Source organism: Onychostruthus taczanowskii, unplaced genomic scaffold (assembly GCF_017590055.1).
Source record: "Onychostruthus taczanowskii isolate IOZ18803 unplaced genomic scaffold, ASM1759005v1 scaffold75, whole genome shotgun sequence".
NCBI classification, from domain to species: domain Eukaryota; kingdom Metazoa; phylum Chordata; class Aves; order Passeriformes; family Passeridae; genus Onychostruthus; species Onychostruthus taczanowskii.
The window spans coordinates 2,412,714-2,440,708 of NW_024505339.1; the positions used below are offsets into that span (position 1 = coordinate 2,412,714).

Below are 27,995 nucleotides of genomic sequence, written 5' to 3' on the forward strand. Positions count from 1 at the left end.
CTGCCCACAGCCAAGATGGCGCTGGCGGCCTCAGGCGGCGGCGCGGCCGGTCCGTGCACGCTGCCGATGCTGCTGCTGTTCCTCCCGTTCCTCCCGGGGCTGGCGGCCGGTCCCGCCGGGATGCTGCAGCCCCGGGACACCCCCTCCCGCGAGCGCAGGGAGCTCGGCGGCCTCTGGAGCTTCCGCGCCGATCTGTCTCCGGGCAGGGACGCCGGCTTCGCGCAGCGCTGGTACCGGCGGCCGCTCCGGCAGGTAGCGGGGAGCGGGGCGGGCGCTGCCATCGCCGGGCTCGGGCTGCGCTCTTTCCCCTCCGAACCGGACTCCGCTGCTGGGGCTCCTCTTCTTTCTTCCTCTTTTCCTCTTTCCCTGCCTTCTTCCCCAGCGGGCTGGCGGAGCCGCTGCCGTTCTCCGCACGCTGCTGGCCCTGCCCGGGTTGTTCTTGAGGCAGTTCCTAATTAGCAGCCCCTGATGATGCCCCGGTGCTGCTCCGGAGGCAGACACCCTTTGGATGAGCCCCGTTCACCTCCAGGTGTCCCGTGCTGCAGGAGCCTTGCAGAGCGCTGAGCCTCCAGCAGAACCGGCACAAATGTGCCTGGAAGGGCACTGGGAATTGTTTATTCCAGAGTTTCAGAGTGCTGGTAGAAGAGTTTTGATGTGACTGAGATCACGTAAAGGAGTTAGGGATTTTGTGCATAAAATGGACAAGTCGTTCATTATTTCTGTTTTTAGCCTTTTGTCCGATTTTGTTGCTGGATTGTGGAAGGAGAGAAGAGCTGGAGGGCACTGTGCCGCTGGAAGTTTTGCAGAGGAGAGCAATCCTGATCTTGCCCCTTCAAAGAGAGGCTTAGATGAGTGCACTCAACCTGTTTTAGAGCTCAGAGAATCTCCCTGAAGGACACACAGGTTCTGGCCAGCACAGGCAAGGGTTTTCCTGCATCAGGTAATAGAAAATCCTCTTGCCCATCCATGGATGTTCCCACTAGGAATTTCTGATGAGGGCACTGGGCTCTCTGCAGTGCCAGAGCTGAGTCAGCCACGCACATGATGCCCACCCCGGGTGCTCAGACCTTCCTCATTCCATTTCCTGAGGCTTCCTCGGGAGAGGAGAAGCTGCAGAACCCCTTTGTGCAACATCCTGAGGGCAGAAAGTGCTGAAAATTAACAGCTTGGCAACAGCATCTGGATTTTCAATGTGTTGTGACACTGCCTCCCTCTAATCTTCATATTGGAATAAGCAACTGAATGGATTCTCAAGGAATCTCTGTTGTTTCATGCAGTGAGAATGTTTGGTATCAGCCCAGCCTGTCTCCACGAGGAGAAAAATATCCCAAAATATTCATTACTGCCCAAAATATCTATTATTTTGTTACTCTTTAACTACAGCTCTTAGCTGACAAACAGCACCACAACCCCCACATTGCTCTGGAGCTGTGAAGGAGAAAATTCCCACTGAAACAACAATCTGGGCTTGGGTTTTCCCTCCTCACTTCTCTGATTCCATGATGCCAGGGCCATTAATGAAAACATTTCATTGTACAGCAGGAGGGGAAAAGAAAGGAGCAGCCGTTTCCTGTAGGAACAGGCAGGTTCCTGTGCCTGGTGCTAATTAGGGCTTGTATAGGAGCTGTGAGAGATCTCAGCAGTTTTCAAACAGCATTTCCCCTTGGCAGAGGCATTGCAGGGCTGTCGGTGGAAAGGGACACCTCCAGTAGTAAAGCTCCTCTTTTTAAACTCTCTGTTCCTTCCTTTTTCCACGCAATTCCTGCCAGACCGGCCCTGTGATTGACATGCCAGTGCCTGCCAGCTTCAACGACGTGACGCAGGACCCCAGCCTGGAGAATTACATCGGCTGGGTGTGGTACGAGAAGGAGGTGCTGCTCCCCCTGCGCTGGCTGCAGGGCGATCCCGCCCCCAGGCTGCTGCTGCGCTTTGGGAGCGCCCATTACTACTGCATCGTGGTGCGTGCCTCGGGGCATCGGCCCTGTGCTTCCTAAGTTAGGCTGGGCTAAAGGCACTTGTATGGTTTGTTCAGCAAATGCGTCCCTGCCTCGATTGTGCATCCCCTTCTGAGCTCGTGCCCGTTTTCCCCCAGCAAGAATGAATCCCAGTTTCTCTGATACTGCAGTTTTGGGATTGGTAACTGAACATTTCCTGATGAATGGATCTGCCCCACACTGTGACCCTCAGTGACACTTGGTGTGACCCACACCTAGCTCCCAGCAATGACCCACACCTAGCTCCCAGCAAAGGGAATCCCTCAAAGATCAGGGCTGATCCCTCAAAGATATATGGTAATGTTCGGGCATGCCAGGATGAGTGAAGAGAGAAGAATCTTGATTCCATGTTTTAGAAGGCTGATTTATTATATTATGATATTATATTATATTAAAATGCTATACTAAAACGATACTAAAAAAACAGAGATAAAAAGGATCCACCAGAAAGCTGGGAAGGAAAAGGAATGGAATAAATAACAAAAGCTGGTGGCCCTCAGAGTCTGACACAGCTGCATCTTTGATTGGTTTTTAAGTAAAAACAACTCACATGAGCCAATCAAAGGTGCACCTGTTGGTAAACAATGTCCAGACCACATTCCACAGCCATCGGATAGGTCATTGTTTACATTTATTTTCTGAGGCTTCTCAGCTAGAATAGGAGAAAAAAATCCTAGCAAAGGATTTTTCATAAAATATCGTGGCAGCAGGTTGATCCCTCAAAGACCCTTTGAGGACCACGAGCCCAGGTGTTCCTTGTAGCTTTTCTTCCCTGTTCTCTGCTGACCACAGAATCCCCATGAGCCATGTTTGTGCCTTTCCTTGCAGTGGGTGAACGGGGTGCAGGTGGTGGAGCACGAAGGGGGGCACCTGCCCTTTGAGGCTGACATCAGCAGCGTGGTGCAGGGCAGCCCAGGCACCCTGTGCCGCATCACTGTGGCCCTCAACAACACCCTGACCCCCCACACGCTGCCCCCGGGCTCCATCCGCTACATGGCTGACAAATCAAGGTGAGTTCTGGGGTGCTTTGCTGCTGGGCTCGTCCCAGGGGTGTGGGACAGGGGGAGTTTGTTCAGCTGCTGGTTCAGACATCCCTCAGTGGGGTTGTCTTTGTGGTGGATTTGTTGGTGGAGCTGTGAGGAGTTGAAGCTGTGGTGTTGTGAGGAGTCGGCGGTGAGTTATTGCATCTGTTTGTGCACGGGGGGCTCAGATTGGGTGATTTGCCAAGTTGAATCCAGGGCAGGTTTCAGAAGCTTGGATTCAGCTGGGAGCTGCAAGTACCAGCTCTCCTGAAGGATGAAGATCTTTGTTAACTGCAAAATCCTTCAGTGTAATGTTGTGATAAGGCACGAAATGATAACACAGACACTGCTGCTCTCGAGGGGAACAAAAAAGAAGAAGAGGAACTTTATTTTCTGACTCCAACATTTATAGTTTTCCAAAGGTGACAGTGGATTGGAGGGTGACAGTGCCACCTCTCCCATGCCACTGGACAGACCAAGGGTCCATCAATTCTCTCCACCTCCATGAAAGAATGCAAAACATAAGTTATTTACAGAACTGTGTGTGAGAAAGTTTGTTGAAAGAATGCAAACATCAGAAGGCTTAACAAAGTCTTACAAAATCAGGGCAACAGTGTAACATCTGACAGATCCAGCGTGTCACAAAGATATTTTACATTATTATTTTGCACTGCCAGCATCCACATGCTGCCTTCAGCTGTGTAGTGAAGTGTAATGCAGCCTTGCTCCTGTCTTGCTCACTCAGGTACCCCAAGAACTATTTTGTGCAGGACACCAAGTTTGATTTCTTTAATTATGCTGGGATTCACCGCCCTGTTGTGCTGTACACCACTCCTGCTGCCTACATCGATGACATCACTGTGACAACCACTTCATCAGACACTGTTGGTAGGTCCAGTCACAGCAGCTCCCTCGGGCTCCAAGTGGAGATGCCAAGGGCAGCAGGGAAAATATCCTGCACGAGTCTGACTGAATTTATTTCCCAGTGGCTTTCCCTGAGGCTGAGCTGTCTCTTGCAGTCTCTGATTGTCGTTTGTTTCCTCTGAGCCAGCCACGGTGCAGTATCAGGTGGCAGTGGTTGGCAGCACAGCCAGTTCCTTGTCCCTGAGTTTACGTGACCAAGAGGGGAAGGTGGTTGCTACGGGTGATGGCCCAGTGGGAGAGCTCAAAGTCCTCAACCCAAAACTCTGGTGGCCTTACCTGATGCACGAGAACCCTGGATACCTGTACTCCTTGGAGGTAAAGTGGCATTTCCTCCTCTGTGGGTGTGTTTAGTAGGGTTAAGGCACTGCCATATGGCCTCTCCTCTGTCCTCTCACGGGCCCTGTGCATGTGACCAGAGTGGCTCCGCTAATTAGGCACTAATCAAATCAAACTTTGACAGCTTCTGAAGGGGCTGGCAGGGAGAAGGGCATTCCGGGAGTGTGCTCTGAGCTGCTGGCCCTTCCCACTGAGGGTCCATGCATCCCCTCTGGGGAGATGATGAGTACCTCAGCTGGAGCCTGGGAGATCCTGTGGGAGTTAAGGATCAGTGGTGGTGTTCAGGTGCAGGAAACAGGGGGGATGAGCTGCTCTGAGTTTCCAGGGACTCAGGGTCACACCTGGGAGCAGGTGATGTGTCAGTCATTGCCTGGCATCAAGGTGCAGGGCACAGACATGGCCTGGGGGAATGCCATGGGGAAAAGACATTGAAGTTTTTTTGGGATGAGCATCCAGGGGCTCATTCTTCATCCTTCAGCTTCCACACCTTGGATTTGTATTTTTTGTTCAGTCAGACCCGGCTCCCCCTGAGCAGCAGCAGTGAGGAACAGGCTGTGTGCTGAGGGCTGGGAAGGGATGTGGGGCCAGAATCTCCCTCCCAGACAGGGGAGGGAGCGCTGGGCATCCCTGTGAGGATCCCTCCTGTTCCTCCCTGACCTGCAGGTGAGGATGCAGGCCCAGGTGGGCAGGGCCCTGCTGGAGGACGTGTACACGCTCCCGGTGGGCATCCGCACCGTGCACGTCACCAGCAGCCAGTTCCTCATCAACGGCAGGCCCTTCTACTTCCACGGGGTCAACAAGCACGAGGATGCAGATGTAAGTGTGGCACCCGTGGCAGGGACACGCAGGGCCACCTCAGCTCACACTGCCGAGGTGGCACCTGCACTGCCTCCCCTCTCTTCTCTGTTTCCTGACACCCTGTCAAGGAGCTGTTTCCTCACACCCTCCTCCCAGGCTAAGCACTAAGGGGACACCATGCCCGGTCCTGCCATCCCTCAGGGCACATGGATGTGCTGGTGGGGACACTGAAGCCTCTCCCAGCCACAGCTTTCAGCCAGATATGCTGGCAGTCCATCAGCCAGTCTGCTGTGAGGGTGGGGAGGCCCTGGCACACATTGCCCAGAGAAGCTGTGGCTGCCCCATCCCTGCAAGTGTTCCAGGCCAGCTGGACAGGACTTGGAGTCCTGGGCTAGTGGGAAGTGTCCCTGCCCATGGCAGGGGGTGGAATGATACGAGCTTTAAGGTCCCCTCCAGCCCAAACCCCTGACTGTGACAGTGGCTGGCGGGTTCCCCACCCCGGGCAGGGCTGGGGCTGGCTCAAGCAGGGAAGCTGTGTTCACAAGGCCTGGTTGCTCTCTCCCCCCAGATCCGTGGCAAAGGCCTGGACTGGGCCCTGATTGTGAAGGACTTGAACCTGCTGCGCTGGCTGGGGGCCAACTCGTTCCGCACCAGCCACTACCCCTACGCCGAGGAGATCATGGACCTGTGCGACGCCTACGGCATCGTGGTCATCGACGAGAGCCCGGGGGTGGGCATCAAACTGCCGTAAGAGCTGCCCAGCACAACCTGCCCTCGCTCCTCTGCTCCTCCCTCAGCTGCTCCCAAGTGTCCATCACTATTTTTACACTTTTGTGCTCATTGTCCCACCCGTTGTGCCGATAGTGAGAGTACTTTGTTCTGTTTGGAAATCTCCTGTTGCGCCATGATGTTGGGCAACCAGAGGACATTTTGCCACATTTTGCCACATGGCTTCATTAATGAGCCCAAACCACGGCCCTGAACTGTGCAGCACACTTTGGGGAAATAGGGCAGAAGCCATCCTCAGCATCAAGGCTCTGCTGTGGCCAGAGGCTGAGTTTTCACAGGGAAATGGATGATTTTACACCCTCACCTCCTTCTGTCTTCCAGCGAGAGCTTTGGGAACAAGTCCCTGCAGCATCACCTGGCAGTGATGGAGGAGCTGGTCCGCAGGGATAAGAACAGGCCCTCGGTGGTCATGTGGTCAGTGGCCAACGAGCCGGCCTCAGAGCTGCCCCCAGCTGCTCACTACTTCAAGTAAGTGCCTCTGCTCCTCATCTCTTGGCAGATGATGCCTCTTCTTCCTTTGGGATGGCACAGAGAGGCAGTAAAAGGAGGGCAGGCATTTTTGGGAGCACTGGAATTGAACCTGTGGATGGAAACTAAAATGGAACTGCTGCATGTGTGGAAGTGATGCTCAGAACTGTCCCAGCGTGTTGGTTCTGAACCAGCAAGACTCCACAAAATTACGAGGAGTCCACTTGGTTTGAGCATCTCTTCTTGAGCTAAGGGTTGAGTAAAATCAGACCTGGTGAGAATGGAATAGTCCTTGTTAGCACTGGAAGATGAGTGCTGAATCCTTTGAGATTTACAGCAAAGCTGTAAAATAACTGGCATTTCATTCTGAACACAAGGTTTTGCAGCTAGTGCTGCTTATTTGTTCTATGGCTTCCCACTTCTAAACCACTGCTTTGAGTCCCTGCAGCCCCCTTGGTTTATTTCTGAAGAGATTTAAGCTTTGGATAGCCCAGAGGCAGCTGTGTAATGGGCAGCAGACTGTCCCTGAGAGCTGAGGTGCATTAAGAGACAGCGGTGAGTTTCATTCTTCAGGATGTTCCACCACCTCCTGCAATGTCAGGGCAGCAGCAGAGCTTGACTCTCCCATTCTGTCCCATCTCCCTCACTCAGGGCTTCCTCAGAAACATCCACCCTCTGCCTGCTGTGGCACAGGGCCTCAAGAACACATCCCAGGAGCTGTTCAGAAACTTCCCATCGCCCTTTTTACAGTTTTGTCCTCAAACTCAACTGTCCCTTCAACTTCTGAGCTGCTGGCACCACCCACGTGCCTGTGCTTGGTGTGCTTCCACTCTGCTCTTTTTCAGGTGGCGTAGCACTCGGTGACAGATACTCTCTTTATTTCTTTAAAACACTGGCTGCTAAATCAAAAGCAGCTCAGTCTGGGGGGTGGAAGGACAGAGAGCCTGGGGAGAGGGGGCTGTGCTGCTCCATGCTGTTGTTGAACTCTTGCTTTACTGTTTGCAAACAGGACAGTGATAGCTCACACTAAAGCTCTCGACCCCTCCAGACCAGTCACCTTTGTGACAGATGCTAATTACGCTCTTGATCGTGGTGTAAGTTTGCTTTATTTTCTAGCTTTTTCTTTTCTTTTTTTTTATTTTAAATTCATACATTAAATGTCCTCCTCTTGTCACTTGTTGTATACTTCTTTCCCCCCAGCTCCTACCTAAATTTACTGGAGATATTAAGCAGGGAAAGGCTAAAGAAAAATTACATTTTTGTTTCTAGTAGAAATCACCTTATCCTGTAGTTGTAGCTCAGCTGGAAAAAAAAAAAAAGGATCTGTAAGAGAGAATAATTCTTTGTGTGCAGGATTATGCCCCTGGATTCCATTAATATTGTCATGCTTTGCTATGCCATTGATTGTGTTTACTAATGCTCAGGATTTTCACTTGCAATTAAGCCAAAGCTTAAACCTCTTTAAAATGCTCACAACCCTTGCTGAAGTCTAAAGGAAGGAAGCTTTGCTTTAATTCCTGCTTTCAACTGCTCTAGATCTTCTTTGGCAGATGTCTGTTTGTGTTGAATAATCTAAAAGCTCCTCCAGCTCCACAATTAAAGCGTAGAGCTGGATAAATAACCAAAAGGCAATTTCCTTGGATTTTGGGACCTTTCATAGCATGGACCAAGGATTTTTAACACCTGTATTTGTTTCCAGGGTAGATCCTTGTACCATAATCACTTCTAGCAGGTGAGTTGGTGCTGCCTCACATCTCTGATCCAGGTTACACTTTGGATTTCTTCTAAAATATCTTCTGATTAGCAGGAATGGCTGCAACTCTGAGGTTTTTCCTCTCCACCCCAGAAAAAAAACGAAACCTCAGGTGGTTTTAAATTTGAAGGAGCCCAGCAGGAACCTGCTTTTGGATATCCCAGTCCCACTCTGCCCAACTGGAGGAGCTCAGGCAAACAAACCCAAAGAACAGATCTCTCATACACTGATGTGATATTAGAACTTTTTTTTTCTTTTATTACAAAACATGTTAAGAGAACATTGAACAAGTTACATACAACATCACTTTATTTTGAGGGGGCTTTGTGCCCTTTTATCACACTGTCCATGTGGTAGAAATGGCAGATAAACTTGCAGAATGCTTTAGTCTTAGTATTGCACCATTGATGCACAAAATTTAGTTGCTAGTCAAAATATTTGACCACTCACTTGATAATCACATTCCAATACTCAAAAAGAAAAAGTACATCTAAATGTACCAGCAAGCCAGAGACATCTTGGAAACAAAAAAACTTCTAACAAACCTGAGAATGAAACGTGTTGATCTTGTCTAACTCTTTGCTGTGACTTCCTAATCTGTAAGAAAAATGCCAAATTAATGCTGTTAGCTTATTAAATTTATCCTTTTTTTTTTTTCTGAGAAAGATTATATTTGGAGGGCCTGAGTGATGGGGGAAACAATTAATTCTATGTGAAATAAACCTGGATTCCATTAAATGAATCCAAAGGAGGATTTAGATTTACAAGAGAAGGTTGAAGTCTGTGCCAAAACACTCTCACCTTGTTTTTTGCAGGCTCCCTATGTGGATGTGATTTGTGTGAACAGCTACTTCTCCTGGTACCACGACCCAGGCCACCTGGAAGTGATCCCACTCCAACTCACAGCCCAGTTTGAGAACTGGTATAAAACCTACCAAAAACCCATTATCCAGAGTGAATATGGAGCAGACTCAGTGCCTGGGCTGCACAGTGTGAGTGTTGTGGTGGAAACTGCTCTTAGAAGGCAGAAAATTGTAACTGGGAGAGGCTGGCACCACTGGGCCTGGCTTTGCTGGGAGATGCTTCAGCTGGGAGTGTCCAAAAGGCTCCAGGATTGGGATCCTGCTCCCAAAACCAGAGAGCTTTGCCACTCACTTTGTCTGCTAAAGAGGACTCCAAAATCTGTCCTTGAAAGTGCTAGAATGCTTAAATGAAAGCGAATTCTGGAGAACGGAGGTTCCTGGCGCTGTCCCATGCAGGGGGTGGCACTCCTGTCCCTGCCATGACACAGGCCACCAGGGGAATTGCCCCTGGCAATCCCTGGAGTTGTGTGTTTGCTGATGGTCACTACAGCCGTGTTAATGCAGCACAGCTGGCAGACCAGGCAGCCCCAGAGCTCCTGCCCAGGAACAGTTGTCAGCCCGTGGGGATGGGATTGTGTGTGCCCTGAGCCTGTTCTCCTGGCTGCAGGACCCCCCCATGATGTTCACTGAGGAGTACCAGCAGGCCATGCTCAGGGAGTACCACTCTGTCCTGGACAAGAAGAGGAAGGAGTACGTGATCGGGGAGCTCATCTGGAATTTTGCTGATTTCATGACCAATCAAGGTGAGCTTTTATTTATATTCTGAACACCTCTCCATCCTCCCTGGGAGCTCAGTGGTTGATGCCACACAAACACTGTGCTGAAGGGTGGGGCAAAATGCCCTCTGTTCACCAGGACAGAGCACAGCTGGTTTTGTCACAAAATCCAGCATGACCAGAGCCAAGAGGAAGGTCCTGCCTGTGCTTAATTCCTTTCTCCTGCACAGATGCTCCCAGGAACAAGGGACAATGCACAGGGGAAGCTTGTGAGGAACCCAGATTGCTCCTGGGCTTTGGCCACCCTCCATTCAGAGCCTCAGGCAGCTGTCAGGGACATCTCACTTGCTTCCAGTGTCACCTACAGCTGCCCTGGGAACAGAGCACCTTAAATAATCATTATTTACTTGGCAGAGGTTCAGCAGCAGAGGTGCAGATGCCACGCTGGCACACAGCTGTCTCACCATGACACTCCACTCATTATTAACAGATAAGTGCAGTCACAAAGGAAGGGAAATTCCTTAATTTACAGTGCAGTCCCACAGAAATGAAACAATCACAACTCAGATCTAATAAAGAACCTGTTCTGCTTATGCCACCTGCAGTGGGTTACGTGAACAGTCAGGGGGAGGGAGGAACAGCACTAAAATACCCTGCAGAGCACCAGGACAGGCATTAGAAAGCTCAGTGATGGCAGTGCCCAGAAAAGCAGCATCAAGAAGGACTGAGAAAATGTAGACAAGGTCAGACACAGATGCAATTCCAGTCTCTCTACGTGTTGCAATCCTTTTATCTAATTTCTTGTGAAAACTAAAACAGGCAGAAAGGATCCAGATATCACACAGGACAGTAAATAGTCATCACCATTTCCTCCATCCAAGCTGAAGGTGGAGCCAATCACCAGTAGATGTGGCACTGATCAGTGGGCACACCCCAGTGAAGTGTCCCAGCTCAGCAGCTGTAAAAACAAGGAACTGCAGCTGATTGCTGTGTCCCATCCACGGATCCTGCCAAGCTTCCCTGCTGTACCTGACTGTGCAAAGGTCTCTTCCACCTGGCCTCATTTAGTACCTACATTGTAACAGCTCAAGCAGGGCCTGGAAGAGCCTGGTTTATACATTTATTTTCTAACTTCTCTGCAGGGACCACACGAGTTCTGGGGAACAAGAAAGGAATCTTCACCCGCCAGCGCCAGCCCAAAGCCGCTGCCTTTGTTCTTAGGGACAGGTACTGGAGGATTGCAAATGAATCAAGCTGTCTTCCTCCTGCAATGACATCACATTCCCTCTTCCTAAAATGAAAACAAAGGGTTTAGTGGCTGGGGATTATGTTGAACTCGTTATTAAATCTCTGTTTAAATAAGTTTTATGCCTGATTCAAGTCTTGCAAGTCCAATGCGATTTCTAGTCCACCTGAAGTAGTTACTGTGATGCAAAGCAGATCAGAAACTTTTGTTTCCTCTGCTCAGCCATGTCTGGAGGCTTCTTGTTTCCAGGCAGGAAAACAAATATTCACTTTCAAGGAGCTGAAGTTAAGAAATCCTGACTGAGGTATCTGTTTATGGCAAAAAAAAAAAAAAATTACAAATATTACATGATACAACTCAATGCTGAACTTAAAATCTAAGTTACTCTAAATGAACATCACATCCCTCTAAAGCAAATGAGGTTTTCCAGTTAAACTCCCCTAAGAGTTAAGACTATTGAGATCACAGCAAACTGTCCACAGGATTGCAGAGGAGCACAGTTTGTGCAGCTGCTCTGGCCTGACAGGATGGATGTGTGAGAAATCCTGAGCATTCCCAGCAGCCAGGAAGGGTGTGAGCCACCCAACATACTCCAACAGAGAGTTTGGAATTCCTGCTCCAGCAGCAAGGTGGAATGTTACAGAGGGAGGGACTACATCAACTCAACTTGAAATCTATTTATTTTACAGTACCAAAACTGCCACTGTCAGACACAAACTGTGTCCAACAATGCCACTTCCATGCGGAAGGGCTTCCTTCATATTAAATGTCAGCACAGGAAGAGCAGCCCAGAGGGAAATGCTGTTCCAGACTTTTCTGAGAGTGGCCTGAAGCCCTCTGGGGCAGGGCCAGGTGGAAATCCCTGTGCTGCTTCAGTGCTGTCCCTTTAGGCCTGCACACCAGCCTAGGCCAGGCTTTAGCCTGGCGTGGATTACACCAGCACTCACAGAAAAACTCAGAATATTTAGTCTGCAAACTTCCCAGCACTGCCCCAAAAGCAGCATCACAAGGAGCAGAAGAACAAAAGCAGAGGCTGCCCAATGCATTTGGGAAGTTACAATTTGGAGTTTGATTACTGGAATTTACAGATTCTGGGTGAAACTGGTGCCATGACTCCTGTTCTGCAGCTGTGAGTGCCTCAGGGAAGTGACCAAATCTGACCATATAAAGGAAAGATTTGCTTTTCTCTTGTGTGCTGGCCAAATTCTGCTCCCTTCAGAGGTGGTACACGAGGAACCAACAGCACCTTCCACCCTGTCCTGCAGAGTAAGGACACAGAGGTTCACTGCAGACTCCACAACAATTTTTCTTGTGTTTTTAAGCAAAAAGAAACAACACTACAGCATTCCTCACACCGTGCTAGGCCTAGATTTTCTCTAGAACTAAACCTCCAGAATATAAAACTCTATGCACAATAAAAAGACATTTGTTCAAACACACATGGTACTGCCAACTAGCAGTGTTTGAGTCATTTTAACTTCTCCATCATCCTTTAAAAACTCATTTTCTTCCCCAATTTCAACAGACCTGACCAAAACACAGATGAGGATTTGACATTGGTCACTCCTTACAAACCAGGGCTCAGCTCAGCCCCCCCAAAATCTGAGCACACATTTGAGGGTTAATTCCTGCTTGTTCTCAACAAACCCAACCCTGCCCAGCAGCTCCCTCTCCAAATCCAGGGACACATCCAGCAGTTTTTCCAGGGATTTTGTGGTCTGTGGGACCAGCTTTGAGCAGCCCCAATAAAGCAGAAAGTGATAAAAATCACAAGGTTGGGGTTGGTTTTGTTTTGTTTCTTTTTTTGCTTAAAGAACTGTAAACATTGAAAGCCTCAAGTCAGCGCTGCTCAGCCTTTACACACAATGCTCAGCCAGACACAAAGCTGCAGGAATTCTACTGGGAAAACTGGGATCTGGGGAGAATCAAGTGCTTTAACCCTTCTACTGCTAAACACACACAAGGTCTTGGAAAAAAAAAAACCACACGACTTGGTACAATTTCTAGAAACAGAATTACAGTACTGACATTAAAAACAGTTTCTAAGGCTCAGACTGAGTCCAAAAAGGCCTCTGGTTGGGTTCATTCAAGCTCTTATGTTTGGACTGCATGAATGCAGCATAAGAATGATTGCAGCAAGACATCCACAGGTAATTTCTACATTTATTTTTGTTGGGTTTTTTCTTTTTTTTTTTTTTATACCAAAAAAGTTATGTGCAACAAATAGAATTGGTACATATTTACATGGTTTTTTACCTGTTAGCAAAATTGTATCCTAAACCTCCAGTAGAGAATCTCTCAGCCTATATTGAGAAAAGGAATATCTGCCCAATGACTCCATTTTAAATGGGTGTTGGATTTGGAGTTGAAAGCACTGGGAATAAATAGCTGATGGAACATACTATACAGAACAAACACCTAATATTTAGGCCATGCTTAACACAGTTTTGTGGTAACAGAATACTTCGTATCTTTTCTGGACCAGTTTAAACAACATTGGCAGAACCAAAGCCAAGCTCTGATCTCAGCCCACATAAATCAGGAGCAGAACTGCCTGAAGCACCTCACCAACCTCCTGGAACAACTGAGACTACAGCAGCACAAAAATGCCAACTCCAGCACTGAGAAACCTCCTCACCAGAGATCTGCTGTCACTTCACACCTCAAAGGTGCTCAGGAATGTTTCATTGGCCTCAGTGTCACAAATGTTTCACAGGAAGAAACTTCCAAGAACATTCATTTCCTCCTTGGTCCTAAAGAGTAGCAAGTACCTTACAGTAAGAGGATTTCAGGAATGGTTAATTCCTAAGCAGGGTTTGGGATGAGGTTTTTTTGCCTTTCCAATCCGCCTCTCACTGTGAAATTTCCAACTCAGAATATTCCATGATCCTAAAGGAATTTTGGGATTCTGAGAGAGCCAAAGAGGGGCAGGACGAGCCCAAATTCAGAACCTCTGTTTGGATACTGTGAATTTTATCCCTTCCATTCTCCTGAGTGTTGAAACCACACCGAGGATCTCTGTAACACCCCCTGTCTCTTGCCAGCCCAAATACCTGCCTTTACCCAGACTCCTGCATCCTTGAGAAATTTTAGGATTTGCCTTTGGATTTGTAAGGGTAAAACCAGTATCAAGCACATATTTGCCACCACATTTTGGCTGGGGCAGGCAGGGGCACAGCTGCACTCCTGATTTCAATCACAACCGTTTTACTGGAAGGAAGATGCTGTTTCTATCACTGGGAGCAGCAAGGAAAGAGTCCCAAGAACTGGAAGCAGAAAAGTCCAAATTTCTCCTGCTAAGATTACTCTGCCCTTTACCAGGCCAGCTGCATTTCTGAAGCACGAGAGAGAAACAGAAGAAATCAGGGCCATTTCTAGCAAATCACTTCCAGTAAAAAGGAACTGCAAGGGAAGCACACAAGACAAGAGAGCTCACAATTAAGGATCAGATTTGCAAAGCTGTGCACAAAGTGTGGCTGCAAATTCTCCCAGAGCCCAAACTCCAGCTCCATTTGCTCCCTATGTGCACACTGACAGGGACTGCTGAAAATCTGGCCCTAAACACTTTTACTAAACAAACTGAATCAACAGACTATGCCCACACAAACAAGCACAAGACACAGTGAAGTTAAGTCAACACCAATACTTTCAGCTGATGGGGCTTTTTTCCCTCTTTTTTTTTCCCAGAAATTGGACCAAGTACTCATGGATTAGACTTGTCTCCATGGCTGCTTGCTCTGAGATAGGAGCAGCACATGTTCACCTCTTCCTTGGATGAAAAAAACATGCCTTTAGTGTAGATCACAGGAATGCATCAAAACAAAATCTATACAACACATTAAACACTGCTACTGCCTCAGGGCTTGGGAGGGAACAAAGCCAAGCCTTGAGGGACCAATTCAACATCATTCATTCCCCTTAATATCAAAGTGGAAGGCATTTGAGAGACAGAACTAAACATCAAGACAAGCTTTAACTATACTCTGGTCAATACAAAACTCATTTAATGGATTGTTGGCTAAACTGTCAGACGAGGGACGAGTCATTTAGTGTCACATGCAACAGATGTTACTCACACCACACAACTCTGTACAGAAAAGCAGTTTCCACCTCTACCCTTGCTATAAACCAGAATGACTTCAGTAGTAATTTAAATATTAATTTTATGAATTCGATCTCCAGCCTTGTTTTGCTCTATGGAAACACTGCTCGTTTCACAGTCAAGTTTATCCTTAGTGTTTAAAACTCACTTACAAAGGAAGTGTCTCTCTGACATTCATGCTTGAGAATGAAAATGCTAAAAGTTAAATTAGTTCTTTAAATAAATGGGTATGCAGTTGGAATTCTTCATATTTCGAACTGACAAGGGCAAAAAGCAGCACAGCACCAATTACAGAAAGTAGCTGAACCCACACATTTTGGTGTCACACAGTCTGAAACACAAATATTTCACTTTTCCAAATCACATCAAGCTTTTAAATTAAACTGAAAACAATACTGCTACCACTTCTCAGTCTAAAAACTAAAACCAGATCTCTTAATACTCTTCTATCCCCAGCAAGTTTGCTGGGAATTTTGTTTGTTCATTTTTAAAGCAAGGACACTTCTGCCTGCCAAGTTCAACACAAAGTATTTGGTTTAAGATTTGAAGACAGAAGGCACTTTTAACATTCAGCCTTAGAATACTGAGTGCAGAAACAACATGTACAATTTTGTTCCTTTGTTTAAATCTGCAGTTTAATATTTTTTTTCCCCAATTAGTTCTTAGAAAGAGCAATGATAGCACTATATCACATTTCATTTTCAGGAGCACATTGACTTATTTATCCCATTAAACAGGTTGCCCTTCCAAGAGATCTTCTCTGTGTGTGTGTCAGGCCTAAAGTTCATTTCCCAATATAGCACAAACCAAAGATCCTGACCAAGATCAATTAAGGAACTGCTTTTTCAGTGCACTGCTTGGTTATCCTGCTCACTCAGTGGTTTCCACTGCAAATTGCAATTCTATACTGCAGCATTCACAGAACATCAAACATTAGTAACACTGGCTGGCTGAGCACAGCTTCAAATGGAACAGCTCTGCTTGGAAATGAATCCTTTCAAAGAACACTTCATCCAACCCCCAATCTGCAAATCAGCTTTTCATTGACCACATGAAGCTATTTTTGTTCTGTACAGAAATTAATGAGGTTGTCATTTAATCAACATACTTCAGGTTTCAGCTTTAATTCCATTTTTGTTACTGGAGACAAAAAAAAAAAAAAAAAAAAAAAAAAAAAAAAAAAAAAAAAAAAAAAAAAAAAAAAAAAAAAAAAAAAAAAAAAAAAAAAAAAAAGAAAAAAGAAAAAAAAAGAAAAAAAGGAAGAAGAAATGGAACCAACCCCAAGCATCATTCTTGTGAAATCACAACAGTGAGAGCAGCAGCTCCATGTTCTTTGGAGGTCACTTCTTCCATCGTGTCAGTCGACTCTGAGCTGAACCCTCTGACAGCTCCTAACCAAACCCATGGGACAGTGAGTTCTCCAGGGATGAAACCAAGAGTTCTGATTTTATTTACAGTATAAGTCCTAGTCAAATCTAAGTCCATCAGCTAAAAAAAAAAAAAAGGGAAAAAAAAAGAAAAAAAGAAAAAATACACTTACTGTAAACATGGCAATATTAAATATGGTGATGCTAGTCTAGAATATTTCATGTCATGATCACATCTTGTTATACCTGAATTTATATACAGGATATTTTATAGCAAGTGTTACCCACTTCACAAGTGGAGGGGAAGAGAGAGAGTCTAGGTTTTGCTGTGGCTAAAACTCCTTCCAAGTAAAGTTAAAGCTTGTCTTTGATTGTTACAGAGCTTTCTTTCAGAACCGCATTGAAACTGAAGATTAGCACAGAGAAATTATCTGGGGCCCCTTGAAATTTAGAATTCAAAATTTCCATTATGATTCTTGTGGGGGAAAGGGGGGCAAAAAGTGTCTGATATGGAGAATAAAAAAATTACTGCAAAATAAACTTAATGGAAGTTGGGTCTTCAGACTGTCAGTCAAAAGTTCCAGCAGGGGTTATTCCTGTTTGGGTTGGAGTTGCCTCTTCCAGGCCTCGTTCAAATAAACTAGTCGTTTGTAGTTGATGATAAAGAGAATGAAGTTCAGCAAATATGTGAGCACGCAGACAATGCAAAATTCCTTCAGCACGAAGTACAGAATGTATGCCAAGTACAGGGACCCTACTACAGACACTATGGAGGATGTCATGAGGATTAGAGCTGCTACTGCACTTGCTGTCATACCTGCAACAAGAGAGACAAAGTTACTCACCCCTCTCCACACAGAGCAAAACTGAATTCAAACTCAGCCACTCAGCAACAGTTACACAAAATTCTGGTTGAAATACCACCTGGGTATTTTTGGAGAGGAGTAGCTAAGGCTCTGTCTGTGATAAGGAGTGTGTGTAGGATTAACCATCCTCATATTCTTGAGTTATAGGAAAATTTGTGGTCAAGTTATTTCTGTCAGGATTAACAGCTTTGTAGCAAACCACAGAGTTAACAAGAAATATACAAAATTATATTTCATGCACTTTTTTGCCTGCTCTCTCCATCACTCCTCCAAAACTTGCCCATTCCATTTTTATTCTCTCTCTTTTCCACCATGCAATCCAATGCCAAATATACTGGAGTGAAAATACCAGCACAGAAACTGTCTTCACACTTGGATTATTAATAGCATATCAGGAGAAAATGCAATTACTCTTGTTATCAGTTGGGTTTTTAAGCCCTTTGGACAGATGTATCATTAGAGTGCTGCTAAAAAAACCCCAAGATATAAAAATCAGAAGCATTTATCTGCTTTCCTGCAGATTGTGCAATGGATTTTGCTGCCCTCCTTCATCCCCACAGCCCTGCTTTACACTTGAGGCTCTGAAGTGAATGAATACTTACCAAGTAGCATTTGTAGTATATAAAACACCAGGCCAAAAACACTGTTTGACTGATTTATTGCACTGTCCTTTCCAAAGATGGAACCCAAGAGACCGAATCCTCGACCCCATCTGTAAAACAGGGAAATTAATTAACTCTTGTTTGGCCACCTCCTGCTTTCCAGCAGCATTTCCAGTTCAGGGCTGTTGGGGAAAGAAAAGGACACATATTCTGACACGACTGGAAAACCAAGCAGCAACAGGGGGAGCACTGGGCACAGCTTTATCCCACACCTTGCTGATTAAAGGTGTTTGACACACCAGGAAATGCTAAGTTCACCCAGCTGGAACTTCCCTGAACACCAGCTCTGCTTCCCAGGGCTGGAGTTTGGAGCTGTTTTGTCACAGAAACACTTCCTTCCCCCAGTGACAGCTTTAGCAGCTCTGCACCACAGTCAGTCAGACAGAAGGTCACTACAAAGCTGAGGCAAGGATTTGTTCCACTCACTTGTGTGCATCAGAGCAGGAGAACCAGGGCATAACTCTGTACCTCAGCTGCTCCTCAAACTCTGTACCTCAGCTGCTCCTCAAGCTCAGGAGGAACCCAAATCTGTCAAGCACACGAGCTGAGGATGGCACCATCACAAGATCCCCAGCCCTTGTTTGCTGGAGCTCTTGCACGGTGTGACACTTTGAACCAACACCTGAAATCCCTACAAAGTGACTTTCAACTTTCCAGTGATAAGGCAGAAAGCAGCACAAGCCCTACAAAACTGCTGCTGCAAAAGGAGGAGGAAAGATTAAATTAGCAATTGTGTTTGTGCCAGAAACCATTAATTCCATGCCCTAAGGCAGATCATGCCATTATTTGTAAAAGCAAAGTGAGAACCCTATTTATTAGTGTCACTTGAAAATATGAAGTTATTTTGCTCCTCCAAGGTAATTTAACTCACAAAAGCACACTGGGATATCTGCCAGCAGATTTTTGGAGCATCAAGCCAAGCAAACAAATGTAAGGTTTGCTTCACATTAGCAGCTTAACTGAGCAAAGTGAAAAAGTGCCAATCCTCATCCTGCTGCAGCAGGAAACCCCAAGGAAAGTGAAGTTTTCAGGAAGTTTCCTGTCCTCGAGGCAATGGCCCTGCTGAACCAAGCCACAGCTCAGGTCTGTCCCTGCACAAGGCAGCAATGGTGCTGATGTCACTCACCTGGGACCTGCCATCACCACATCACAGCAGTTTTCTCACAGAAAGAGGCACCACAATGAGGACAATTTCATATCATCTCCAAAACACTCGGTAGTCTCACAGCCATCTGTGCAAAACTCATTATTTTAATTGCAGACTAAGTTTGAATTTACTATTAATAATCTTATGCTCTTCTCCCCAAGAAACCCAGCAGGTCACAATTCTTAGAAAGCAGACTTACTGTATAAGCAGTCAAAAATTAAACATATTTTCAGCTAGTTTGGTCTCAAATCTTTCAAAAGTGAAACTTTTGTGCCAATATTAAGCTTCAAGGCAGCACACACAATGCTCTTCCAGGGGACAGAGCCTTAGCACCCCAGAGCTGCCAGGAAAAGCAGGGCAGAACTGCCTGCCTCTCTGCTCTCACCCCAGGGCAGCTCTGGGGCTATGGAAGTTACAAAGAATTACAAAGAATCTCAGTGATGGTGAGATTTCCTCCCACAGGTCAAATGTTACCTGGATTTTAAGTGAGAACTGTTAATTCTTTAGCCTTCCTTTGATAAGATGGTCACAGCACATGTAACAATTGTCTTATGTTGCCCAAATTCCAAAGGCTGTATTAAAGAGCCACACAAATACATTAAAGAATTTATCATTTTTACATTGAACAGTTTATATTTATTTTTCTGTATTATTACATTTATATGTGCTTCAGCCTGCCATCCACAGCTTCAGTGGATTGTTCTGGTGTCCAAGTGAGAATTCATGGCAGGCTGACATTAGAATGATTTGAACACACTCAGGTTTTCCTGCACAACCCAAAGTGCAAAGGTTCAGCATCAGCCTAACTCCAACCAACTGCAGGATGCTGAATCCAGCCCTACCTGAGTGCTCTCACTTCTGATGTTCATCACATCCTGTCATGTCTGAGAGCAAACTCGAGCTTAAAATATCAGAAATGGCATTTTACAGAACCTCACCCTGCAGCTGTTCTGCAAGAGAATAATAAAATGTTGCCAGAGGAAGGATAATGAGTTCCAGCCCTTCCCAGGAGTCAGAGTCCTGGAGTGATCTGTGCAGAGCTGCAAGGTCAGAGCACAGGGAAAGCTTTTTCCACATGCAGGAGTTCATTAAGTGTCTTGTTGGCCTTGTAGCAGCTTTGAGGACATCAAGTATTACATTTCAGCCCATGGAGTCCAGGTCTAATCTCACATCTTATTCCACACACTTGGAGACAGCTAAGCAGCCTGGGGTTTAGCACAGAACACTTTTCCCAGCCTTATAAGGTTTGGAGTGGGAGCAAGTGTTCTGCATCAAACTGAAAAGCAAAGTATTTAGACTTAATATATTTACTTTGCATACTCCCATTTCCCTGCTGAAAAGTCTAAATTGTCTCCTAATTTTATTAATGTTGTAAAACTCACAATGAACCAGGAACTTCTGCCAGCAAGTGAAGGAAGGATAAAAACTGAGTAGTGTTCATTTTCACACCAGACTCAGGTGTGAATTGCCTGATTAATGATAACTTTCAAAGTCTAAAAAAATATGGCAAACAAATAGCAAGAAGAAAGTCCTAATAGCAAGATAAGCTGCAAAAAATAAACTTGGAAGTATTTAATGTAACCTGCCCTTTAAAAAAAAAGGTCATTTAGAAGAAGTGTTATCATTTGCATTTATTTTTTTTTAATATACAGAATGCTAAACAAAATGACCTGCAGGATGTACAGAGCTGCTTGCAGAGCAAGGTAAAAGCAGAGCCTGATTTCTGCAAGCTTTTCCTGGCTCTGCCTGGTGGCTCCATCCCTGAGGAGCAGGAGCTCCGTGCTCAGATCCAGGTCGCTGTCACCCGAGGTGACTCAGAGCACTCTGACACACACAGGTGCCAAACCCACTTTCACCACACCCGAGTTTCACTGCTATTAAAATCAAAAGCAATCTGAGCTAATTACAAGGAACAAACCTTTAAGACATCTTTGTAACTCAGTTTCCCTCCCTATCTGCATGTACCACTCTGAATGTTCTCCGAAATGTTAAACAGTGTTTCAAGAAATCAAAAATGAAGTGATTCATCTCCTTTCCCAACATCTACAATTGAACACTGCAGTGACTTTCAGTTCCATGTTCACTGTCTTTTATCAAAAGGAGGTTTTAAAAGTTATTATCCACCCTCTGAACAATGCCCCTTTTGGTTTGAGGTACTTCACAAAGCTCAGCAATGTTGCATTTTCAGAAGTTTAAAGCAGTATTTGTGTGCAATTGTTACTTCTTAACAGGAAGACAAAAAGAACTGAGGTCACTGTGCTCCACAAGTGATGTACCTCCAATAAAATCTTACACTTTTACATCACTAAAATAATTTCAATCCCTTTTGCACAATTATGAACATCCTCTATGTTCCAGAACAGAATATTAGAGGACCCACTTGAAACATTTTAGATAATTTAGCAGAGAAAATGCTAAAAGGGAACACAAAAACCTCTTTCAGTCCACCAGCATCTCCAACATTGTAGAGGACAAGCAAACAACCTTCCAGTTTAACAAGTTACAAGCTCTGAGTAGTCAGCACTGGCTCCAAAAGCAGCTGAATTCCAAGCCTGCCAAACCCACCAAGTCAAACAAACCAACAAGAAAATGTTTATTTAGCCAGCAGCTGGATCAGCGTTCCCTGCAGCCCCTGTAAGAAATGCTGGAGTGTTTCTGTAGCCAAGCCCCAGCTCTGACAGTTGCCTGCAGATGTTTTGAACAGTTTTGTCAAAGATCCTTCCCCAAGAATGATCTTTCCTTGGCCTCCACTGTCCTTAAGGATCAGAACCTGGGGTTTCACCTGCACCAGCCCTTGGCAGCCTCCCCTGAGGCCTTCCTGGATGTCCCAGGAGCTTTCTGAGCACTGACCTCAACACCACCCCTGGGGACAGCAGAATCACATCCCCTGGGTTTCACCAGGCAACCCCCTTGGTTTTTCTGCCCAGAGCTGAAGTAACCCCTGTATTTCCATTCTAACATGGAAAGAGCCACACTGGCTCAGGGCAGGTCCAGCATGCCTTGAAAAAAGGACAATTCCCAGCTCTCATCCCAGTGTCCTCAGGGACTGCTTGGAAATGCAATCAAATCCTCCAGGGGACCAGATTATTCACAGGCTTGTCTGATCCCCAATCTCTGCATTCGTGCAGCAGCAGTTGCCAACACAATTCTCTCTCAGTTGTTGGGTTTGGTGCAAAAGGACAAACAACAACAAAGATTCTGGACTCAAGCTGCAAGGAAAGAACTCAAATTTGGGTGGTTTTTGGGTAGTAGTAGTTATTTAAGCAGTAGTTACTTCCTCTCATTTCAGAATTATTTACCATCCCATGATCATTATTTTGTTATCAACAGCAAGCACCCCTTACCACTTTGTAACCTAGAGGAAACAATAAATCTAATTTTATCAAAAACAAAAAAATAAAAAAGGCTACACTTGATAAGTGAGGTGCACATTTCCTTAAGCAACATTGGACTTCTGAGATAATTTCTGGTCCAGAGTGAAAGTTCTCAGAGGAGAGCAGAGCTCACCCCCTGCCTTCAGTGAAAAGCTCATATAAAGGTCAAAGGATCTGGAGCATGTTAAGAAACTTTGGTTGCAACTTCTTTCCAGCTTCACCAGAGGATTTTAGATTAAATCTAATTCATGGCTTCAAGGCCACTCTTAACAGTTTTAATAAATTAAGTAAAAGCCTTCAATTAGAAGCCACAAAAAAGAAGATTAAAAATTCCCATTTGTAAACTTGCCAGGAGTGCTCAAAAATGTTGATACACTTAATTTCATGTTTAAATCTATTAGCAGCATTTAGCAGAACCAAATGAGGTTTTCTTCTATATATCCTCCAGCTCTGCTTCAGATAGACTCTGTAAAAACTCTCAGTGTCTAGATCAGCAAAATATTAAGCAGACAGAGGATAATTATTTTATAGCAGCCTTTACAGTAGCACTGGCTATTTAAGATACAAGCCAACAGGACTGACTCCTTCTATTCCTTCCTTAATAATCTTTTCTATTAAGCTACCATAAATGGAGCCCAAATCTGAATTATAAGCACTTTGTTAAATTTACTTTGCACCAGGCAAAATAATACCTAGCCCTATTACAAATTCCAGCCAAGCTGGAAATGATATATTTATGAAAAGCAAAAATTCACATGTTTGTGTGAGCACTGTAAGGATGGAAAATAAAATATTCTCACAGCAGGGGCACTGCTGTGTTTTATAAAAGATGTGCCTCAGTCAATAAGTGTTGTATCAGTATTAAACCATCAATTTTATACTAGAAAGATAAAATTAAAAAAAAACAAAAAAAACAAACAAACAACAAAATACTTGAGTTATCAGCTTCTGCAGCTTTAAGAGCAACTTTAAAACTCCAAGCTGGTTTCTACCAGCATTCCTGGAACACCTCCCCTCTCCAGCCCAAGGAATCAGCTCTGGATCCTCCCAGCTCACACCCTCTGCTCCCCCTGTGCCAGTCCTGAGCCCTCTGCACAGTGCCAGCCCAGCTGGGGACAAGGGACAGAGAACCTTGGCTCCCAGGGCAGGGTTTCCCTTCAGCACAGGAGTGACTCTGGGTTTCCCTCCCCTGCCCTGTGGCACTGAATTTGGCTCCTCCAATTTCTCCCTGCCCAATTCCAAACCAGAGATTTTCCAAGCTTCCCTTAGACAGCAAACCCACTCAATCCAGAATCCCTTTTTCATCTCCTAGCACCTTACAGCAGTCACTAACACTTGCAGCTGAAAACCTCAAACATATCTGGATGTCTGCTTGCAGGTACAGCAATGAAAAGAACTCCTGGGATATCAGGAATTTATTATTCTAAATATGAATAACTGCCACATAACGTTCTTTACTTGGAACTAAGCAAACTTGACAGACCAGAAGTTTACAGGAACTGCCCCACAACAGAACCTGTTGAAACATCACCTTAGGGAGGTCTGGGAAGTTTTCTCCATGCCCCATTTCCTTGGACAATGGGGTTGTTCTTGTCACTTTGATCCCTGTAAAGATGCACCAGAACAGTTCTAGCAAGGTGTGCTCTGGGGCAGCTTCACCTGCAGCTCTTAGAGCAACTCACAGCCACTCTGCAGAGGAGCAGCTCTGCACCAGCACAAACAACCAAAAAGAACACACTGGGTGTAAATTCAGTGTTTGAAGTGACTGATGAATGTGAGCAGAACCACACAATAACACTACAGCTGCACAGCCACCCTTCCAGACCTGCCCACAACACACCCCACATCTAACAGGCATTTTCAGGAACTACCAGGTGAATATTTTGGTGCATCCACAGAAAACATAAGGTGGATGTGCAGCTTTTATAGAGGAAAGTGTCCCACCCATGGCAGGGGCTGGGACAAGATGACCTTGAAGGTCCCTTCCAGCCCAAACCATTCTGTCACACCAGACTTTTCCACAACTTCTCAAAGTGCCTCAAACACGACACCAATCCAAGACTTTGCCCATGAACAGAACAGGGAATTCCTAAAATACCAATGACATCCAGGTGCCCAAAATGCCACTTTGACTCTAGAACTCCTTCAGCAATCAGGCAAAGATCAATATTGACTATTGCCAAACCCCTTCACTGACGCAGCTGCAAATATTGCTAAAGACACACAGGTGCCCTTTGCTCGTTTGTGCTGCTGTCTTGAGGCTCTCCTGCAGCACTCATCAATGCATGCCAGGCTGCTGAAGTCATTCTAAGCCACCAATTTATCCTCCAGCAATCTCCAATTCACCAAGACAGAAAGGAAAAATGTGCTAGAAGATCCCAAAATCTCTCAGGGCATGGAAAAGGCCAAAGCCAAAGGCTCTGGGTCTCTGCATTAGCACTTAAAGGTCACATTTTATTTCGAGCTGTAGCATGACCTGTATGACTTGAAATGTGTTTTATCACTTTAATTCCCACTGTGAAAATACAGCAAGACCAAAAATATTTTTCAGTCCAAAACTATTAGCCAGTTTATAAAGCAGCCAATTTATAAACCAGCCAGTTTATAAATAAAGCCATTCTTGACACTTAATTATTCTCAACTATCAGACAGCAATTAATTTACAAATAAAAAAGCAATTGCCATGGATGTGAGGTATTGCCCTAATACTTGCCATTATCAGCCACTCCTTAGCAAATTTTATTTTTAAACTATTTCATGAACTTTCCCCTTGATAAAAATTTGAAATATGCTGACCATTCATGTTTTGGGTAAGGGATACTGGGAAGGGATCTCTCCAACATAACCCTCTGCATGAGTCAGGCTCTGATAGGAGATTTTCTGTGCTCCTCCCTCTGCATGCTGGCAGTCTTTACATTTCTGTTCTTGCAGTTGTGCCAGTGCCAGATCTGGCTTAAAAGCAAGACTTGGAAATACCAACAGCTGGTGAAAAAAACTCCACCCAAAATACCAGAAAGTCAGCTCAGGAAGGAATAAACTAATTTATTCTAATTATTCTATGCATTTGAAATGAATCCTAACAGCATTAAGTGCTTTTTAAAGTTCAGCCCACTCTTGGAGTCAAAGCTCAAGATGTGAAGATTGCAACATTCCAAATTCCATCAGCAAATCCAGTTTAAATGAAAAGTCACATAACCCAAGGAACCATCTAAAATCCAAAGTAGAAACAGAAGTTTCTCACCCAGTTAACTCTGCAGAGTTAACTCTAATAATTAGCTAATCAATAATTTCTGACTGTCAGTGTAACAGCTCAATGAGAAATGTGACAGTTAAATCTGAATTACCTGTGAAAAAGCTGGAACACAAAATTGAAACTTTACAACCCAGTGAAATCTAAAGTGTGGTTAAAAGTTCCTTTTAGAAATTAAGTTCCTGAGAAACTTTTGGTGGTGTGGGAGCAAGGAACACTGAGCTGGAGAAACTGAGAGAACAATGGATGGGGAGCTGTGGCAACGTGGAAAATAAGATTAATTTCTTTCCAACTTTAATGCCTTGCCCTCCTGCCTCACTTTTAAAGCAGAGCTCCCCCTCTGTGTCCTGCACAGCCTGGAAAGCAAATTCTTCTCCAAATATGGTTGGAGTGAACAGAACTTGCACGTTTCCTTTCCACAAACTCCTTTCACCACCTGCTCCAACGATCACGAGCTCTCCTGGCATTTGCAGTGCTTCACTCCAGGCATGGTTCTCCTAGCAACTGCTGGGAGATCTGAGAGCATTTTATCCCTAACTCCTCACATTATCCTCCAGAATTCCTCCAGCAAAGGATTCCCAGGTCTTACTCAACGTGTCAGCTGCGGCGTTGCTAATGAACGCTGTAATTACCGAGCTTGGTTCCATAATTAGAAATAATTCCAATTATATCTTTAGGTAATTTCCTGCTCCCAAGTATTCAGTAAACACGCATCAAAACTGTGGCATCCAATTCCCTGTCACATCAGCAACAACAAAAAGCTGTTGGAGGACCAATTCCATACAAGACCAGGCTTCGACCTCTGTTATTCTCTTTTTACCCTGTATCTGTGATCAAAGTTAAATTCCTGATGAGACTCACGTGGTTTAATCTCAGTAGCCTAAGCATGATTTAATTCACATTATTTGAATTTATCTGGTGAGTTTATTGACGTTTTCTCCTTAGTTAGAGCCAAACTTCTCATTTCAGGCCACTTTCCAAGCAGAGACATGAACAAGCACCTTCACAAATAAAGGTGACCTGAGGCAGACAGAAAAGCAGAGTTAAAGCCTTCACTCAACCACAATATCAGGTGACCAGAGATCCAGATTTCTGTCACACAATCTCACTTCTGTCACCACAGAAGAGGATTTAGGAAAAAGAGCTCCTTGGAGGTTTTGCCTCAAAAATTTCACAGCTCACAGCTTGACAGAGAATGAGAATACTCCCCCAAACTGGCTTGTTATGATGATACAGCAAGTACCTCTATAAAAACTGTGACAGCTTTTGCACAGGTTATACTGAGAGGGAAAAAAGGAAATCTCAAGTACTCATTGAGCTGAAGACACTAACACAATAACAACAAAATTCTCATTAAAATAAAGAGGAAGGATTTAATACACAGATTTGCTCAAGAACCAGATTTATACAATGACTCTCCTAACAGAAACAAGAGCCCTTGGCCTTTAGAAAACAACTGCTGTACTGGCTGGACATCTGCAAAATAAGTCAGGATTTGGACTGGGCTTGTGCTGCAGAGGCATCCAAGTCTCCCTCGAATGAAGCACTTCCTCTGGATCACCAAAGCATCTCCCGTGCTGCCAGGAGATGTCCCAATGAAAACGCAATACAGATACTGCAATTAAAGCTAACAAAGCCAACCACCCGCAACCGCACTTGTTTATGTTGTCCTTAACCACGGCTCACAGCTACAGCACTCCTCTCTGCCGAGCTTTTACCACTAAAACGCCTGTCACTCCACCTAACTGACACTGATTACAACACAGCAATTGCGGGTGCCTCACCCTCCAGCCGCAGCGATCCCGAAAATCCCCGTTCCCACAGCGGCCCTCCAGCCGCGGGGCTGCCCCACACCGGGAGCGCTGCCCCCGGCCCCTCCGTGCCCCCGCCCGGCCCGCAGCCCCTCCGAGCACCGGCCCGGCCCCCAGCACCTCCCGAGGGACGGGAGGCAGCACTCCGGGACCCGTCCCCACCGCTCCCGCAGCCCTCAGCCCCTTCCCCCCGCGGGGGCGGCGGCGGGTCCCACCCGCGCCTCACCTGGAGGTGATGGCGGCGGAGCAGCGCACCCGCTCGCTGAGGTCGCACAGGGCCTGGTAGTGGCTGTCGCGGCCCTTCTCGCGCTCCAGGTGGCAGGCGTACAGGGACAGCAGGATGCCGGCGGCGCACACGGCGGACCGCGCCACCCGCTCCCAGCGCGGCACCGACACCCGCAGCAGGACGGGCGCCGCCATCTTGGCCCCGTCCCTCCGCCTCAGCCCGCGACGCGCGCCCAGCGCCGCCCCGCCCCGCGCACGCGCGCGCTCCTCATTGGCCGGCCG

At 45.8% G+C, this 27,995-nt stretch overlaps 2 protein-coding genes across 4 annotated transcripts; one reads left to right on the forward strand and one right to left on the reverse strand.

Annotated features, from left to right (window-relative positions):
- Positions 1-12,346, forward strand: GUSB (glucuronidase beta). Of its 2 annotated transcripts, XM_041422921.1 has the most exons (12): positions 1-252; positions 1,770-1,958; positions 2,823-3,004; positions 3,762-3,904; positions 4,068-4,255; positions 4,940-5,092; positions 5,643-5,821; positions 6,185-6,331; positions 7,341-7,425; positions 8,900-9,076; positions 9,555-9,690; positions 10,806-12,346. In XM_041422921.1, the coding sequence occupies exons 1-12, from the start codon at positions 16-18 to the stop codon at positions 10,961-10,963; spliced, it is 1,974 nt and encodes a 657-aa protein (XP_041278855.1). In that variant the 5' UTR covers positions 1-15; the 3' UTR covers positions 10,964-12,346. The 2 variants fall into 2 exon arrangements, with proteins under 2 accessions (XP_041278855.1, XP_041278856.1); XM_041422922.1 differs by lacking the exon at positions 4,940-5,092.
- VKORC1L1 (vitamin K epoxide reductase complex subunit 1 like 1) lies at positions 11,088-27,932 on the reverse strand. 2 transcript variants are annotated; one of them, XR_005953999.1, is made up of 4 exons: positions 27,715-27,932; positions 17,847-17,956; positions 16,291-17,195; positions 11,088-11,217 (listed from the first exon to the last, which is right to left on the reverse strand). XR_005953999.1 is itself a non-coding variant. In XM_041422923.1 (3 exons), exons 1-3 carry the CDS (start codon positions 27,906-27,908, stop codon positions 16,969-16,971), a joined length of 531 nt encoding a protein of 176 aa, XP_041278857.1. In that variant the 5' UTR covers positions 27,909-27,932; the 3' UTR covers positions 16,252-16,968. The 2 variants fall into 2 exon arrangements, 1 of the variants encoding a protein (XP_041278857.1); XM_041422923.1 differs by lacking the exon at positions 11,088-11,217 and having other exon boundaries at positions 16,252-17,195.
- Between the last annotated feature and the right edge of the window lie 63 nt (positions 27,933-27,995).